At 36.1% G+C, this 18,997-nt stretch overlaps 1 protein-coding gene across 1 annotated transcript in view; it reads left to right on the top strand.

Moving 5' to 3' along the window:
• Positions 1 to 3,248: 3,248 nt before the first annotated feature.
• The window catches only part of ERAP1 (endoplasmic reticulum aminopeptidase 1), a gene marked incomplete at its 5' end in the record, with an annotated part of 32,724 nt that continues 16,975 nt past the window's right edge, over positions 3,249 to 18,997 (top strand). Inside the window, 15 exons of the mRNA XM_081320538.1 lie at positions 3,249 to 3,727; positions 5,171 to 5,309; positions 5,841 to 5,975; positions 6,479 to 6,599; positions 7,310 to 7,464; positions 8,211 to 8,324; positions 9,432 to 9,563; positions 10,395 to 10,526; positions 10,635 to 10,709; positions 12,080 to 12,234; positions 13,212 to 13,291; positions 13,732 to 13,915; positions 14,639 to 14,795; positions 16,275 to 16,459; positions 16,638 to 16,799. Of these exons, the coding sequence (XP_081176664.1) occupies positions 3,249 to 3,727; positions 5,171 to 5,309; positions 5,841 to 5,975; positions 6,479 to 6,599; positions 7,310 to 7,464; positions 8,211 to 8,324; positions 9,432 to 9,563; positions 10,395 to 10,526; positions 10,635 to 10,709; positions 12,080 to 12,234; positions 13,212 to 13,291; positions 13,732 to 13,915; positions 14,639 to 14,795; positions 16,275 to 16,459; positions 16,638 to 16,799 (2,405 nt within the window). The remainder of the gene's footprint in view (positions 3,728 to 5,170; positions 5,310 to 5,840; positions 5,976 to 6,478; positions 6,600 to 7,309; positions 7,465 to 8,210; positions 8,325 to 9,431; positions 9,564 to 10,394; positions 10,527 to 10,634; positions 10,710 to 12,079; positions 12,235 to 13,211; positions 13,292 to 13,731; positions 13,916 to 14,638; positions 14,796 to 16,274; positions 16,460 to 16,637; positions 16,800 to 18,997) is intronic.

Below are 18,997 nucleotides of genomic sequence, written 5' to 3'. Positions count from 1 at the left end.
GACTCTCTTGGCAGCGTACGTACCGTAGTAACAAAGAGTAAGGATACTCAGCGGTAACGTTTTGTTGCCCTTCGCTTTACAGCCCGTTCGCATAGGGCGCCTCAAGAGGCTGAGTAGGGCAAGCACTTTCCTGGCCGTTTCGCTTTCGCTTTTCGTCGTTAAACCAAGGGGAGCAGCAGCGGTGGTGCTGGCGGCTGTCTTGGTTCGAGCAGGTAAAAAAAGGGCATCCCTACTAAAGGCTTGTCCTAAGACATAAGAAGGTAGGCAAGAAGAGGGAAGTTACATTCGTGGAAGGGAAAGGAAGAGAAGAGGCCTCATTTCCCTCCGTTTAACTGTCAGGTTTCAATACTGAAAGTGACGACTCCATTTGCGCACGCTCAGTTTTGGAGCCTTTGAAAGCAGCCCTCCGCGAAGGTTTTTCAGCGCCCTTGCGCTGGGCCGAATTGATCCCGAGTCTGAAGACTGAGGTCAGATAGTCCCTAATGGGCGAGGCTTGCCCCGCCGCTGTGCGTCGTCGTTAAACCGATACAATTCCGTAACGGTACAGGAACCGACGAAAAAACGGCAGTGGCTGCTGGTTATTCTACGTGGGTTGAAAACGGCACTTCCCTTTTCCCCTCTCCCTGTGATTGCGTTCTCGCAGCACACTGAACTACCAGGTAGCTAACCGCGTTTTAGCTTATAGCAGGGGTCTTCAAACTCTGCCCTTTTATGACTCATGGACTTCAACTCCCAGAATTCCTCAGCCAGGCACACTGGCTGAGGAATTCTGGGAGTTGGAGTCCATGAGTCATAAAAGGGCTGAGTTTGAAGACCCCTGGCTTATAGTGTCGTGTGGTGTCAACCCGAGCGGCGAGAAGGTCGAAAATTGGATCTCTGCATTTCGTGCAAATGCAGTCCATCTGCGTCTGGGGAGTCCCTACAGAAGATCTCCTTTGGCTCACAGATAAACTTGCAAGACGAGATGAAGGAAACGAATGAACAGCTTTGCTTTCAATAAATGTTTGAAGTTCAGTTTACCAGCTGGAAATCAGGAAGAATGAAATCAGATTATCGACATAAAAATAGCAACAGGTAGTTTAGGGAATTCACTGATTCACTGGCAAGAGAGGACTTAACACCACTGCTGATGTTATTCTGAAGGAAAGATTATTAAACTGATTTAAAAGAAATTGGTACTTTTGCACTGAGAAGGTACAGAATATCTTCACCCAGAACGTTTTGGATCCTTTTTAGTACTATGTGCTGTTTCTAAGTAGAGTATAGCCTCTTTCTTCATAAATTGAAACTGTGAGATGGATGGTCTCAACTGCCAGATGGATTTGGTTGAACTGTAGCCACCATCTGATCATTCATTCATGGGTTTATGTCTACATGGAGAGGCATGCTGTGTGGTATCAATGGGCCCAGTACTCTTCAGAATCTGTATAAACATCTTTATAAATCTGTGTAAAATGCTGCCTCTCTGTTTTGGGTCCCATCTGCTGAGGAGTTCCATTTGGCAGGACCTAGGAGATGAGCCTTTTCTGTTGCAACACCTACTCTTTGGAACAGCATCCCATCCCAAGCCTTTCAAAAAGTTCCTCAAAATATGGTTTGTTTTATTAGGGTAGTAGGGGTAGGCAACCTTGGCTCTTTTATGACTCGTGGACTTCAACTCCCAGAATTCCTGAGCCAGCTGGCTTAGGAATTCTGGGAGTTGAAGTCCACGAGTCATAAAAGAGCCAAGGTTGCCTACCCCTGCATTAGGGGTTGGGGATCACCTTGGCAGCAGGAAGCCCATGTGTTGGCTTCACAACATACAACATTCTGATTTTAATCCTCTAACCATCCCGTTTTTATGTATGTTTATTTAATTGCTTTAAGTGGTTTTTAGAATTGTTGGGTTTCATTGTATGCCAACTGGAATCGCCTTGTGTAAGATCAGTGGACACATAAATTTGATAAATGATTTCAGTGAGGGAACAGAAGAGATGCTCATAATATTTGCAGATAACACAAAATGGATTGAAAGAGATAAGATTGAAAAGGATGTTGATAGACTAAAACATTAGACCATGTTTTAGTTATAAGAAATGTAAGGTTCTTCAGTTAGGCAGAAGAAACCAAATACACAGGTAGCCAATACCTGGTTTAATAATACTCGTGAGAAGGTTCTGGGTGTCTTGATAGATCACAGATTAAGCATGAACCAACAATGTACCACAACTACCAAAACAGCCAATGTAGTTTGAGACTACATCAACATAGTGTGATGTCCAGATCAGAGGAAATGAGCAACTTTAAGAAGCAGGCTGATCTACTGCTTAATGGCTCTTGGTCAGGAAATGCCTCCTTACACCATGGGTGTCAAACTCGCCACATCACATGACGTGCCGCAACATTGTGACTTTTTTTGCATTGCCAGAGCTGGGGTGGGCGCAGCCTCCTCATGATGCAACCAGCCCACGAGCAGGCAGTTTGACACCCCTGATCTAGGTGATCTATCTTAACATACTGAATGGAAACACTGACCAACATACATATTGCTTTGTAAGCTTGATTTTAAAAAGTTTTTTATGTTAAGAGATATTTTTATCTTTATTTTCCTTATGAATATGTTAATATGAATGTGAAATCAGTCTGGCATGTAAGACAAGTCTGACATCCTTTCACGCATTGGAAGATTGTTATCATGTCTCCTTATAGTCTTCTCTTCTTTAGGCTAAACAGTACCAAGTTCCTTTAACCATTTTTTGTAGGATTTAGCCTCCAATCCTTTTACTATCTCTGTTGCTCTTTTATAAACTTATCCCAGTTCCTGAGTATCCTGTTATAATGACTAGAAGTGCACACAGTATTCCAGGTGTTGTTTGACCATATTATTTTCAAGCTTCATTTTGAAGATAATTTTCTTTTCCCATAGTTAGAAGTATATATTGCCGTATTTAAACAAGTAAAAATGTGTCATTTACACTTTAACAGAAGTAAATAAGTACAGTTTGCCTTAAAATTAGTTACCCTTATTTTAATATTAAGGTGTAATTCTGAAAATCTACAGTTCACCAAAATTGTATACTCTTTTAAGACAGCCTGCTAGATAGAAAAGAATATATAGAATAACACTTTTAAAACTATACCATATAAATTATAGTCAGCATTTCATAAAATATGGTTATATTGTCTGAATTTATTTTTCTTTATTAGATTTCTAATTCTGGATCCCACAGTAACCTGGCATCAGATTGCTGCTTCCTGATCAGATTTTTATGTTGAAGAAGAGTAAAATGTTCTTATTGCTAAGCATTCTAAGTTTTCTATGTGCGACATCATGTTCATTTGCTAGAGATGAAAGGAATCCTTTTCCTTGGGATAAAATTAGACTTCCAAAGTATGTTGTTCCAGTTCATTATGATCTTCTTATTCATCCGAATCTCACAACTCTGTCTTTTACTGGATTATCCAAAATAGAGATTTTAATAACAGAGCAAACTAGTTCAATCATCCTTCACAGCAAATATCTTCAGATAACCAAAGCTACTATCCACAACACCAAGGACAGTGCTGATACAGCTAAAGGAATGATGGTTTTAGAACATCCACCATTTGAGCAGATAGCACTTGTTTCTACTGAACCTCTACAAGATGGACAGAGCTACATTATTAGCATTGAGTACTCTGCCAATTTATCTGAGAGTTTTCATGGTTTTTATAAAAGCACGTATAGAACTCTGGAAGGGGAAACAAGGTAAGCCCTGTATTAACTATTTATTATTTGACTATATAACTTTTCTTCTTATTTTATATTTACAGGTATGATCATTCATTCAGCAACTGTGTGAAGTTATGATAGTACTGAATGAATGGTGATTACAACTGCTCCTTGAAGTTCCACCTCTCCTAGCACCCCTGTGATCATGTGATTGTAATCCGGGCACTTGGCAGTCAGTTCACACTTATGGCTGGTTGCCAAAATCACGCAGTCTCCATTTACAACCTTCATTGCTGGTTTCCCTAAAAAGCCAGTGGGAAAGCCAGCAGAGACGGTCATAAATCACTGGGGTAAATCTTCCCTACCTGTGGACTCTCCCCTTACCCTTCTGCACTCACTTTGCGCTGGCTACTTACACACTCTTATGCACCCTCCCTGCCCCTTGCTATCTCTCTTGAATCTTCCCCAACCCACACTCTAATCTCCCCAGCCCTTACTCACCCTCCCCGACCCATGCCATGCCTCACACCTTTGTGCATCCTCCCGAATCCACACCTTATCTGTCTCAAATCATGTGCGCTAAAACCATATCATACCTCTTGCATACAGTCTTGAGACCCACAATGCACTTCTGACACAGCCTCTTGCTGCCTCATGCACTTGACCCTCTCCCCACCTTGTCTCCCTCCACTCATCCATTCGCACCCTCACAACCTTTTCTGAACTCCCTTGCCCCCTCACACCTCCTCCCCAACACATGCTGTGACTTTTGCACATCCCACACATCCTCTCTGATCACCCTCTTTATCTCTCCCACAGCTGGCAGCAGCCACTTACCTGCTTTCTGGCCTGGGACTTGCAACTTGCTACTGCTTTCTTCACTGGCTTTGATTGTGGGAAGCTGGCAGAAAATTGCTTCATCTCATGACCATAGGATTCAGTTAATTAAGACAACTGGGGTGGTTCCTGAAATAGATTTGGGACATTAATTTTGTTGCTCCATTCTAACAAATTGTCATACAGGTGGCAAACCTATTCTGGTAGAGAGTTCATTCTTCATCTTTCCTCCTAATGGTAATTTATAAAGTATGTGCAGTATTCTAGAATTGGTTATTTAATTTCATGCATTTCTTTTCCCTGCCAAAATGAATCTTTGGAATATCTTTCATCATGGAATCCATTAAAAAAAACAAATCCATTATTAGACAGGCAATCAGAGAACTTTTCAAGTTGTAAATTCTAGAAAAGCAGTTGTGGTACAGACTAACCTTCTGTGCACATATCTGAGAATACAGCCCATGAAGCAGAGAAACCTACTTCCAAAAAACACGTGTAGGCTTGCCTTATTAATGACTATGCTTCATATTTTTTCCTGATCTATAAATATAAGGTAAGTAATATTGTTGAAGTTAAATGTGGACTAGTAAATGTATGTCTGCCTAATCAGTTTAAATTTACTTGTTTTTGTCTTAATTCCAGGGTGCTTGCATCAACCCAGTTTGAGGCAACAGCTGCGCGTATGGCCTTTCCTTGCTTTGATGAACCTGCACTAAAAGCAACATTTTCTATTAAGATCAGAAGAAGCCCAAAGCACCTAGCACTATCTAATATGCCTTTGGTATATGTATTTTTTGAATATTTTAGAAGGCAGATAAAAGATTTTTTTTAAAAAAAATAGTATACACAAATTTGTGCATATATTATGCAAAGAATGTTCACATGAAATCAAAATAGAAAATTCATTGTTAATATATTTTAAAAAGTAAGAAAAACTTGAAATCCAGATTACGTATATCCTCAAAAGTGGTATTCTTTGCTATTGTGAGCTGCAACACTTTATTTTTTTCCTTGAAAGATGTCCAGTTAAACTTAATGAGACTATCTTATGGGTAGATTTGGATCAAACTGCACTCTACAACATGCTAATCCATAACTGTTAATGAGTTGCATAGGCATACATTTATATTTTAGTGACCCTTCAAAAAGGCAAGTATAGCCTTTGCTGCAAAAGGTTTTGTAACATTAACACAGCGTTTTTGTAATCTTTGTGCAGTGAGGGAGTTTGAACAGAAATATAAAAGACTTAATTCCAAACAGTCTTAAAGTTGTCAACTACAAGCAAAATGTAATTGTATTTTTTAAATTTTAGGTGAAATCAGTAAACATTAATGAATGGCTTATTGAGGACCAGTTTGACATCAGTGTAAAGATGAGCACTTACTTAGTAGCCTTCATTATTTCAGACTTTAAATCAGTTACCAAGAGGACATTACGTGGAATTAAGGTAATCATTTAGCACCAGCTGATTTTATCTGTATAAACATTTATACAGATTCAAGCACAAGATTGCAGTTATAAAATGAGTTCTGAAAATGAGAACAGTCTAATTTTAACTAATTTTTCAGAAATTCCCAAGTCTATTGATTGAATGTAATAATTAAATGCTTAGACTTGCACAATTGATTTCACACTGTTGAACATAGGATTTTTTTTAAAAAAAAATTGTTTATAAACAATTAGTACAGTAATTCTACATATTCAGAACTGTTCTCGGTTGTTTAGGCTTCTGCTGAGTAACTGAACAAATATTCTATTGTTTAGCATGACAAGAAACATAGAAGCTTTGGCTTGTTCCCATCCTAAACAAGACAGAATTGGAAGCAAATACAACAAAACTATATCTTGATCTGCCCAATGCAATTCCGGGTGCTGATTGTGGTACTTGGGACTACGTTATGAGAAACCTATGTTGATGCGTCAAAATCCATTCATGCTTGTGTTTTTTAGGTTTCAGTATACACTGTGCCACACAAAATCAAACAAGCAGAATATGCTTTGGACGCAGCAGTGAAACTTTTAGACTTCTTCGAGGGATATTTTGGCATTGCATATCCTTTGCCAAAACAAGGTATGTATTATTCTGAGATACTGTTAAGAGCTGAAAAGTATATTAACCAGCCAGATTAATTCTCTTAATTTAAAGTCATTTTTTAATATTTAAAAAAATCGTTTAGAGTTAGATTTTTTAAAAAGATGTGTTTTATATATATACAAAATAAATTCTTATTCAATTCAAAGTTCCTTCCAATTTGTGTTAAGTGTCCTACTAGAAAGTTGGACAGTTGTTTTTTTAATCTTTTTATTACTGATAATGTTGCTAAGATATAAACCAACTCACTGAAAAATAGAATTACAGTCCTATTGAGTGTTATTGAGTTTAATATGAAGTTCTGTCCGAAAAATCACCCAAAAAAAGAGTTCTAGATAAAATTCATACATGTAAACAGTCTTTTGTGGGAACATTTCATATGTAGTCTCAAGCATTACTTGTATCTAGATGCTGCTATCATCTTTTTTCACTGTATCATTTTTAATTGCATGTTCTTTTTCAGTGTACATTATACAGAGTAATGCAAATGTTACTGTTTTTTTAAAAAAAAAATCTCCCGAAGAATGTTTTTTTAAAGGCCAAAAAGATTTATGGTTACTTTTGAAAAATTACCATATCACTAAATATTTGAACTTATATTAGTTGTCTGTGTGTGCACATGCATGTACTTTTTTCCAGGTGTATGATAGGGTGTAAACAGATTTTAAGAAAATAACATTTCATTACAGATCTAGCAGCTATTCCAGATTTTCAGTCTGGTGCAATGGAAAATTGGGGATTGACCACGTACAGGGAATCTGCTTTGTTATATGATTCTGAAAAATCCTCAGTATCAAAGAAACTTGTAATTACTATGACGGTAGCCCATGAACTTGCTCATCAGGTAAATTTTGGCCTGTTTTTCATATATGAAATTGCAGCTTATATTTTAATTATCTGGAGAACAATTCCCTGTGAAATCAGAAAAGTAACATCAGTTGATTGTTGCGTTGTGACATTTATATAAATGACTCAAGCCAGCATATAAGATTTTTTTTCCTCATAAAGCTAACAGAATTTACAGTATGTTTTCTGTATATAGTTTAGAAAGGATATCTTCTGGTCTATAGTTTCTTCACTGAAGCTTTACAGAGAGTGTGATTACCTACTTTGCATTCACCAGTGAATGTGCTGCATATAGTTTTAGCAATACCACATAAGCTTTGTTGTAAGCCATCCAAAGTCACTTGTTTTGTGTGAGATAGTTGGACTGTCCATCCTATAGAAATTCAGTAAGAGTGTTGGTTTTTCTAAGTACATTCCTGCAGAAATTCAGTTTGTCTTAAGAACTACTACCCAGTCAATGCCAAATAATCAGTCTAAAGGGTCATAATGCTAAATTTGCTGCTGGTATTTATACTGGAGTTGTTGTGAATGCTCAGTTTTCATAAACATTAGGTGGTCTCATGAAAGGCACTAGCTGTTGCCACACAAAACAGTTCTTTTTTGTTCATAAACAGACTGTTGAGTAGGTACAGAGCAGTGCCAACCTATACCTTTACTTTGTTCCCTCTTTATAAAATGGACACTTTCAAGTTGATTAGCGTCTTATGAATTGTTCTCAATCTTGCTACATGTTCTGTTTTATAGTGGTTTGGAAATTTGGTTACAATGGAATGGTGGAATGATCTTTGGCTTAATGAAGGTTTTGCCAAGTTTATGGAATTTGTGTCAGTAAGAAAGACCCATCCAGAACTGAAAGTTGTAAGTATTGGGCGGGGGGGGGGTTCTTCCCATTTTTAATAATAAGCCAAGAAAATACCAGGACTGGAAACAGACACCTTCTTCCCCTTGTAGATTTGCACTAAGGCAGCCTCAGCAATGTTTTTAGACTGGAGGCATGATTGTGTAGCACAGCATGAAACTTTATAATTAATGAAAATAATTATACAGTAAATTGTGTTAGCGGCATGATATGCCTAGAAGTGAACTTGTGGAAGATAACTAGTGGAAGATATTTTTCTCTCTGGGCACAATGAGTAATTGTCTGTTGTGAAACTGCTTAAGCATCAGGAAGGGCATCCATCCAGTAAATGCTCGAGCTCTGATCTGTCACCCTGACTTCACCTTGATGAAGGGATTATAGGGTTATTAAAAGAAAAAATATATATAGTGAATTGTATACATTTTCCCATAATACTAACGCTATTATTTTCTAAGTTACTTAAGACTTAAGGGAGTTATTTCCTACTATTTCCCGTTGTCCCTTTTTGTCTTTTGGGAAGTGGGGTGTTTGATTGGAGTCTGCCAACATTCCATTTGTTCTCAGCCCATAAAGAAAACAAATTATCTTTTTTCTGCTGAGACCAATATTTTCAGACACATAATACGAAACACCTTAAACACTAATTTATTATGGCATAAGATTTTTTTGGACTAGAATTCGCTTCATCCATTGGATGAAATATTAGCCTATCAATATTTAATTCAATGCTGGAATTGGAATAATGAGATTTAATCCCAGTAATATTAAAGATAATCATTTTATCAGCAAAAGTGTTTTATAAATAGATTTAGTAATTATTTTACATAATTAATTTTTGGTGAAATTAACCACAGTTTAGATTTGGAGGCCAATTTGGGGGGAATTAAAGTTTAATTTCACTTTGACCGCTTACATATTTTAATTCTCCACTCTTACCAAAAGTAATGTTACTCAAAATATGTATAAAGCAGCTTGTAGTCATAAATGAAGCAATAAAGTATTAATTCTGTATAAATAATTAAATGTAAGTTCATCTCTATGTGTCATTTAAAAATAAACTCAAAAATTTCAGACGACTACTTTTGGCTTCTTTTTCTTTTGTTTAGGAAGATCATTTTTTAAACAAGTATTTTAATGCCATGGAGGTAGATGCTTTAAATTCTTCACATCCTATATCGACTCCTGTTGAAGATCCAGCTCAGATTTTAGAAATGTTTGATGAAGTTTCCTATGATAAGGTAAAGTAAAAATTTTTGGCCAAGTTTAATAAATCTGGATACTGCGTTTATATCTGAAAGTGAATTTCAGATATAAACACAAAAACTAATGCAAACTAATAAAGTGCAGAAACAGTAAAGAAAAAAAAAGAAAAAGTGCTGAAAGATTTGAATGGAAAAAACAGAAAAAAGAAGGTTCAGAATTCCTCTGTATATAATATAAAATACATTTACAAAATTCTCACTTTGTGATTATAAATAAACCTCACCCTCTCTTGTTTTTATTATCCATTATCCATTTCTTTCTACTCATTAAAACCAGAAATCAATGTTTCTATGTCAGAAACATTTTTGGGGTCATTAATTTCAATCTGCAGAGATAAAAAATAGAATTTAGTACCATAATCAGTGATTATATGGACATATAGGTAAAGGTTCCCCCGCACATGCGTGCTAGTCGTTTCCAACTCTAGGGGCCGGTGCTCATCTCCGTTTCAAAGCCAAAGAGCCAGCGCTTGTCTGAGGACGTCTCTGTGGTCGTGGCCAGCATGACTAGATGCCAAAGTCGCATGGAACACTGTTACCTTCCCACCGTGGTGGTCCCTATTTTTCTACTTGCATTTTTATGTGCTTTCAAACTGCTAGGTTGGCAGAAGCTGGGATGAGTAACAGGCGCTCACTCTGTTACGCGGCACTTGGGATTTGACCCGCCAAACTGCCGACCTTCTGATCGACAAGCTCAGCGTTCTAACCCACTGAGCCACCGCGTCCCTTTTATATGGACATATATTAGTCCAAATCCCTAAACATGAAAAAAAAGATGTATTCCGTATTATTTCATTCTCTTTACAGGGTGCTTGTATTCTCAATATGCTACAGGACTATCTCAGCCCAGATGTTTTTCAAGCTGGTCTTGCGAAATATTTGTTGCGATTCAGTTATCAGAACACAAAAAACAAAGATCTGTGGGACAGCTTATCAGATGCAAGTATTTGAGAAGTATTTCTTCTTTCAAAATATCTAATTTCAAAATGTTCTTGAGCAGCATTGATGTTCATCTTGTGATATCTTTAATAACTGTTTATTGGTTAGGTTTGTCCATATGCTGATGGAAGTCCCATACAAAATGGAGTTTGTATCAGAAACAAGGAGAAAGTCTTAAACTCAGTGAGATAAATTTTTATCTTTTCTTTCATTTTCTTTTTCTTTCTTTTTCTCTCTTTCTTTTTCTTTCTCCATCCCTCCCTACTTTCCTCTTTCCTTCCTTCCTTCCTTCCTTCCTTCCTTCCTTCCTTCCTTCCTTCCTTCCTTCCTTCCTTCCTTCCTTCCTTCCTTTAATATATATGCTGCCTATCTCATTGACCAGCAAATCTGGGTGGCTATCCATATTATGTCATGAAGTTGTGATACATTCTTTTCATTTGTAAGGTATGCAATTGAAATAGATTGTTTAAATCTTATCTACTGGATCTTTTGAGTACTGTTCCAACCATTCTGAAAAAGTCTGAACTCAAAGTGACTGTTTTGAGGTCAGAATAGTTTCCAACTCAAAACAGAATCTTTCAAGTTCAAACATGGATTTAAATTGTTTACAATAACACTAAAAAAGTGCATTGTACAATAACTTGATATTTGGAAACCAAAATTTTAAATCAATAAAATTGATTGCTATTATGCAGTCATTTTGACAAAAACTAATGCCTAAGTGAAGCACCACCAATCTTTGAATTAAGATATTTTAGATGAAATGTTCTGAAATATTTCAAAAAATCACAGATATTTGTTTTGGATTGTATTAATGACAAGCTTTTCTCTCAAAAAGCTTGTAGTTTTATCAGGTTGCTTTCACAAATAATTATTTAGCATGTAGGCAAAACATAACAAATGCTATAGGTCCCCTAATAGTTATGATTTTTTTTTCAGTTACTTATTGTTCTAGTTTTTTTCTAATATAAATTAAAAATTTCCAATGAAAGAAATATGGTGAACCTTAAGATTTCTTTAATGACCACATGTTGAGTTTAAAAAAGAAGAATGCCCTGGTTTTGTTCTCAAACCATAATTTAAATAAAGTATTGTTTAAATTGAATTTTTAAAATTTCATCATCTTGTTTGGAAAATTACAGCCGATTAAAATATAAATTACCAAGCTTCATTACTTTGCTGATGTGGAAGGGGAAGAAAATGTAGCAAATAATTTATTATATCAACTGAGTTGGATATTGTTTAGAACTGCATAGCTACAGAAAATAAATCAAAAGAGGTCTTGTTCCTCTGGTACATAGATAATTGGAAATAAAAATGAAGAATTTGCAACTTATTAGGAGTATTACTTGATTGTTAAAAGAAACCTTAAGAAATTATCCTTAAAGCATTGCTTTCTTATGCTGAAAAGAATATCACAGCTGAGGACATTACATTGTTGATTTTGAAAATTATTAAAAAACGGCACACTTGTATTTTTTAATTTCTATGACTACTACTTTATCAATGCACATGCCTATGTTTTTGTTAATATTTTTGTAACTTTTATGTAGCACTGGACCAAAGGTGTGCTTCAAGATGTACAGGCAGTGATGAATACTTGGACACTCCAGAAAGGATTTCCTCTAGTGACCGTTACTATTAAAGGAAAAAATATCCATCTACAACAAGAACATTATTCAAAAAAAGCTACTTTGTCATCAGCTGGGTAATGATGAACAAATGCGACTTGTTTATGATTATATTTTCTCCTGATTCTACCTTGTGATATAGATACTTAGCACCACAGTTGACACTGGAATTTGGTTTGTTGAGCAAAGCAGTCATTAAGTAAGATACCATTTGACTGCTTCGCTCAACGACTGCAATTCTGACGCTCCCACTTGCAGTTGTGAAGCGATCTCATGTGCCATTAAGTAGATGGAATTCAGGATAAGGCATGTTGGATGCCTCTGCAAGGTAAGGGAGGACCTGTGAAGCTTCACTCTGACACTGAAAGTCCTCCCTGCTTGCAGGATTTTCACCCCCAGACTGGAGAGATACTCATGCATGGCCCACCCTGGGTCTTCCCACTTGCCAGAGACAGCCCAGTCAGCTTACATTACTGCTGCCCCTCTGCTCTGGCACCTGCTGAAATCCAAGCATGCAGTTGCTTAAGAATGACAGGAATTGCTGAAACAAGTTTGCGAAAGAGCCTTGTCTCTCAGCAAAAAAACAATTGGAGGGGTTACCTTTTGCAAAAGTCTGGCTGATGCTGTGTTAAATTCTCCCTGCTTCCTCTCTAGGAATCTACTTGATGAATCTGCTTTCTCTCCAGGAACCTGCTTGATGGTTTTAATTCTTAGGATGCTAAGCAGACAAATTTATGCATATATCCCTTTCTTACAGAAAACTACTCGTTCAATTTTTTCCAGAGTAAACAGCAGATAATTGTTAAAACAGTAATAATTGCCATTAACATGGGAGGAAGGTTGAGTCAACCATTTAAATTCTTTTTAGGTACACAACCTTATTTTCAGCTTCATAAATGTGTCCTTGTTATACCACACTGCTCCCCAAGTTAATGTTTATATACTTTATCCTGCAAAGTGATGCAGCATTGTTTTTTAAAAAATGCATTCATTTTATCTGTTTCAAAACAATTCATCCTGTATCAAAAATCACAGTGTTGATTTTGTTTTTTAGGAGTCTGTGGCACATCCCATTGACATATATTACCAATAAATGTAATGATGTTCGGAGATTCTTGCTGACAACCAAAACAAGTAAGTTTAACTCAAATGGTGGAGGCCTACATAAGATTACAAACATTAAACAACAGAAGTGTACAAAATTTTTTATAGTGAAAACATTACTGTACAAATGTTGGCCCAACCCTGAAATGTACGATTTTGACTTGGAACAGAGACTGGAATGGCAAATGAGGTTGTGAGGTTGCATTTTTTTTTCTCACAAAGCATTTTGCTTAACTCTATTAAATAATAATAAATTTCAGTCAGTTATTGAAACATTTTTGGAAAAGTTTAAAATTTAGGGAATATTGTATTTTAGGAAAATCAGATGCATATCCACAAAGCAGTTATATAGTACATGTTGAAGGTATGTTTTCGAAAGAGTATTAAAGCAGGAAATCCTTATTTTTAATGATGTAATGAATGTAAATAAATCAGGTGTTTCTGTGAATTGTGATATATTTTGATTTTAGATAATATAGTCCTCCCAGAAGAAGTGGAGTGGATAAAATTTAATGTAGGAATGAATGGTTATTATATTGTGCATTATGGAGATCATGGCTGGGATTCTCTAATTCGCCTGTTAAAAGACAATCATGAAACAATAAGCAGCAATGATCGAGCAAGCCTCATTAACAATGCATTCCAGCTGGTGAGGTAAGAGTTAAAACATTTGCACATGCCTAACATTTGAGGTCTGAGAAGGAAGGAATTAAATAAGCGGGCATGGATACCTGTGGTAAGAAGCACCTCATTTAGGAGATACTTCTTTAAAAGAAAGATGGGTTTGTCTCTGAGAAACAAGCATATTCTACATTTGTGCAGGATACACTGGTTGAAGTACACAGAATATCTAAATGTATCTAAAGGCAGGATACATCATGAGCTAAGAAAAGAAATAACTCTTGTATATTGAGAAATACAGTTAGAATGTCAGACAACTTACGCATCCTTGTACTGTTCTGGTATCCCTAGCTGAGAATTGTGTCAAAGGATTTAAAGATAATCCAAGGCCATATAAAATATTATATAAAAAGCCATATACATGAAAACTGAACTGAAAGTATGCTGAAAGCCACAGAGCTGTTCCAGTGCAGCTATTGTTCAAGAATTTATCAGCTGTCAAAACTAGCATATTGCTAAGTTTCAGTACATTTACTATCTACAACACAATAGTTTGCTTTCTTATATTTTATTTTTTTTATTACAAAAAAAGATTTGTTTCATCTGATAACAAATTTGTGTTTAACCACAGTAAAAAGCTAAAACGTATTTGGTTAATATACAAGTACATTGTTAAATTAGAAAAAATCATAGGGAAGATGATTCAGATCGTTAAAAAAATTTATTTGTTAAAACAGACATTTTATATTTCCTCAGTGCTGGAAAGCTGTCAATTGAAAAAGCTCTTGATTTAACATTATACTTAAAACATGAATCTGAAATTGCTCCTGTATATCAAGGACTGAATGAGCTAATCCCTTTGTACAAACTGTTGGAGAAGACAAACATAAGTGACACAGAACAACAATTAAAGGTAAAATAAAGATTTATGGCAGAATAAAACTGAAAACTTACATAGATTTTTTTAAATAATCAATGGATATATTCTATGCTATCTGAAATGAATTTTATTTTGTTTCTTTTTAAACTTAAGAATTCCAAAATGGAATATTAAAGATAAATTCTTTGTAGAATGCAGATAGTTCTCTCATACAACAGTAATGGAGCTTGCCCATCATGGTCGTAAATCACAATAATTGTAAAATGGATCTCCCACATGACTGATCTGATTTTACTACCTTTTTTGTAGTGGTCATGAATGCCATGGTTGTTAAGCAAACCAGTGTTTTGCCATAGGACAAAGTAAATCCTGTTTTTTGGCAAAAACATTGTAAAATGTAGCCATGTGACTTATAGGATACCTTAAATGGCCATAAATGCGGGCCAGTTGCCAAATGTCTAAAATGTAGCCACATGACTATATTTTCTTTATCTTTTGCCCTGCTTAATATATATATTTTCTCAGTAGAATTTTATTTTATTAAAAGCCATTCTACATTCACAATCAGCTTTTTTATAAATATTTTTATTAAAAGTTTTTAGACAGATTTTAAAAACTACAGAAACATCGAACAGAAAAATACTATAAAAGGGTAAAAAATATGAATAAGTACCCCAAATCTGGTCCATCAGAAGTTTAAATGGTCGCTAAGCAACCAAGCATAGGTCAAGAACTACCTATAACACTTTTTGTAGATGGATTCCAGCAGAATAAGATAACTATAACATTATTATGTTGAGGAGGGGCAAATGTATTGTTGATCTAAATAGACCTCAGAATATTAATGAAGTTGTTAAGCACTGTGGAAATTGAATGTGGAGGGTGCATTTATTGCACATCAACCTACAGTCTTTAACCCCAAACTGTCTTTTCAGTAAACTAGCATAATCCTTCCATTTAAGGAAAATATTTCAGTTAGGCAGAGACTTTCATTGTTGAAATAAGTGGTAATTTTCACAGGTCCTTCCTTCTCTATGGAGTTGAGAAGATACTGATTTTCATTGCCCAACTAGGTAACTTCATTTTCATTGATAATGTAATGAATGTAATGAAATGTTTCCAAACAAACAACAAGCTCAAACTGTGCCAAGGATTCCATACTTCAACCCTGAGTTACAGATGTTTTCTTTTGTTGGAATCTCTTTTCTTTGTATAGACTACAGTGACGTTATGGCTACCCTAATGAATAATGTATAGGCATGCATTACAATTTTATAAAACAATTTTATAAACAAGTTCACATATATGAAATAATTTCTGTGTTGTTATTATTAAAAGAAATTATTCCTTAAATCACAGGAAGTATACATCCTATCCAGCTTTCTGTTTCTGATTTATGAAAGATACAAGGAATATGATATTTGATTGAATAACAAAATTGTTAGTTGCTGCTTTAAATAATTGATTTACATTTATTACAACTTGATTTTTTAATTTCACAAATCGCTCTAGGCATACATCGTAAATCTATTTAAAAATATGATTGACAAACAGTCTTGGGATGATGAAGGTACCGTGTCTGAACAAATGCTTCGAAACTCCCTACTTATGTTTGCATGTGTACGCAAATACAAACCATGTGTAGACAAGGCACAAGAGTACTTCATGAAATGGAAGAACTCAGATGGAACTCTGAAGTATGTATTTCACTTTTTAAGGGTGCTTAAACAATATCCTTCTGTATTCAGGAAGGAGACAACCATTCAGGGGTCTGTAATCCTGTTTGGTGGGAGATGTACTTTGCAAATTGAATCAAATAAATAGTGATTTAATATTTTTTTTCTCAGAGAATAATATGAGCACAATTTGTTACAGATTGCCAAATAACATTAAGATGGCAGTGTATGCTGTTGGAATACAAACAGATGAAAACTGGGATTTCCTTTTTAGCAAGTATCAGTTACCTGAATTCGATACTGAAAAGAACCAGATTGAAGTTGTGCTGTGTTTGAGCCCAAACAAAGAAAAGCTTCAGTGGTATGTATTCTTCAAATAACATGGGTAATTTTAAATTCAAAGGAACTGGTTCATATATTAACTTTACAGCTCTTTCAATACCCATTTCTTAACTTTTACATGATAAGTTAATACAGGGGTCCCCAACCTCTGGTACGTGGCCTGGCATTGGTTTGTGGCATGCCAGAAACTGGGCCGTGCAAACAAGTGAAGCCTTATCCTACCAGGAGCATGTGAAACCATGCCCCCCTCCAATCCACGGAAAAAACTCTCTCCATGGAACTGGTCCAAGTGTACAAGTTGGGGCACTGACTTAATAGTTATGCAATAACTGTTTCTGAGGAACAATTATAACCAAATTATAATTGTTTAATTATACATTAGTTGCACATGTTAACATATGCTAGACAGAAATGCAGTTTTATATTACTATTCCTTTGAGGTCAATGAGAAGCTCAAGCTTGAATGGAACAAGGAACAATTGACAATTTTTTTAATACCGAGTAGGAAACAGCTGAACAATAGCTTTTAATCTTCTGTTCCAGACTATATTTTCTTCATCTTTATCTTTTGCCCTGCTGAATGTTTATCTTTTAGTCAGTAGAATTTTATTTTATTAAAAACCATGCTACATTCACAATCAGCTTTTTTATAAATGTTTTTTAGTAAAAGTGTTTACAAAGATTTTAAAAACTACAGAAACATAGAACAGAAAAATACTATAAAAGGGTAAAAATATGAATAAATAAAAAGCAAGAAAAAGATGTCTAAAATAACTAAAATCTTTGCAGTAGTTATAAACATGGCTATTACCATCTCTAACCTCCCATATTGTATATCATAGTTCCTTTTTTCCCCACAAACACCAGTTCATTTTGATTCTTTTTCAGCAAAAAGTCTATACAGTCTTTTAAAAAAAGTAGTTGTAGCTCCCTCCTTAATCAAATAAGTCAGTTTAGCTCAGACATGTCAAACACAAGGCCCGGGGGCCGGATCTGGCCCGCAAAGTGGTTTCTTGTGGCCTACAAAGCCATCCTGGAAACAGTGAGGGAACGGCCCCCACTGCCTTGGCCCTGGGCCAGAGACCCTCAGATCTGTCCCACTCCTGCCCAAGCCACCATAGGCACCCTTGATGCGAACGATGTAGAGCTGGCCACGCCCACCCAGTAGGCCATACGCACTCTAGCCACGCCCACCCAGTAGACCATGCCCACCCGCCCCCCTGAGGGCAACTGCAATGCTGATGCAGCCCTCAATGAAATTGAGTTTCACACCCCTGGTTTAGCTGTTTCTGTAAACTCAGCCATCTTTACAATCCATTCATCCATTATTGATGTTTTTGACTTATGACCATAATTGAGCCCAAAATTTCTGTTGTAAGCGAGATAGTTATTGAGTTTTGCCCCATCTTAAACCTTTCTTGCCCCAGTTGCTAACTTAACTGCAGTTAAGTTAGCAACGCAGTTAAGTGAATCTGGCTTCTCCATTGACTTTGCTTATCAGAAGATTGCAAAAGGTGATCACATGACTCCAGGACACTGCAACCATCATAAATACAAGCCAGTTGCCAAGCATCTGAATTTTGATCATGTGACCATGGGGATGCTGTGACAGTCGTGTAAAAAATAGTTATGAATCACTTTTTTCACTGCTGTTGTAACTGAATGGTCACAAAATTAACTGTTGTAAGTCGAGGACTACCTGTAGCCTTCTACCCTTGTGCATATAATAGCCTTAAAGACGAATTGTCCACAAGCCTCTTCTAGTTGAGTGTTCATAAAACTAATAAGAAAAGTTCCAGTATTATCTGAAGATTAATTTTTAAAACTCTATGCATCACCATCTGTACTGCTTATGCATTTGTGTCCAGCATCTTTTTGCTCTTTGACAAGTCCATTATGCATAAGAAAATGTTTCTTCACATTTTTCACATTTCCAACAGTGATTAGAAGTATATTTACACACCTTAGATCAAGGGTCCCCAACCCCCGGTCCATGGACCGGCACCAGTCTGGCATGCCAGAAACCGGACCGCACGAACAGGTGAAGCCTTTTCCAGAGGATGCAGGCAGCACACAAAACCACACCTCTTCCGGTCTGGGGAAAAACCTCTCTCCATGTAACCTGTCCCTGGTGTCCAAAAGGTTGGGGGCCACCGCCTTAGACAATTTTTCTGGGGTCATGTAACAATGGTACATCATTTTTTAAAAAGTTTGCAT

This window comes from Vipera berus (assembly GCF_964194415.1).
Source record: "Vipera berus genome assembly, chromosome: 2".
NCBI lineage: Eukaryota > Metazoa > Chordata > Lepidosauria > Squamata > Viperidae > Vipera > Vipera berus.
Note: the sequence above shows the minus strand (reverse complement) of the source record. Positions and strands in the feature narration are given on the sequence as shown.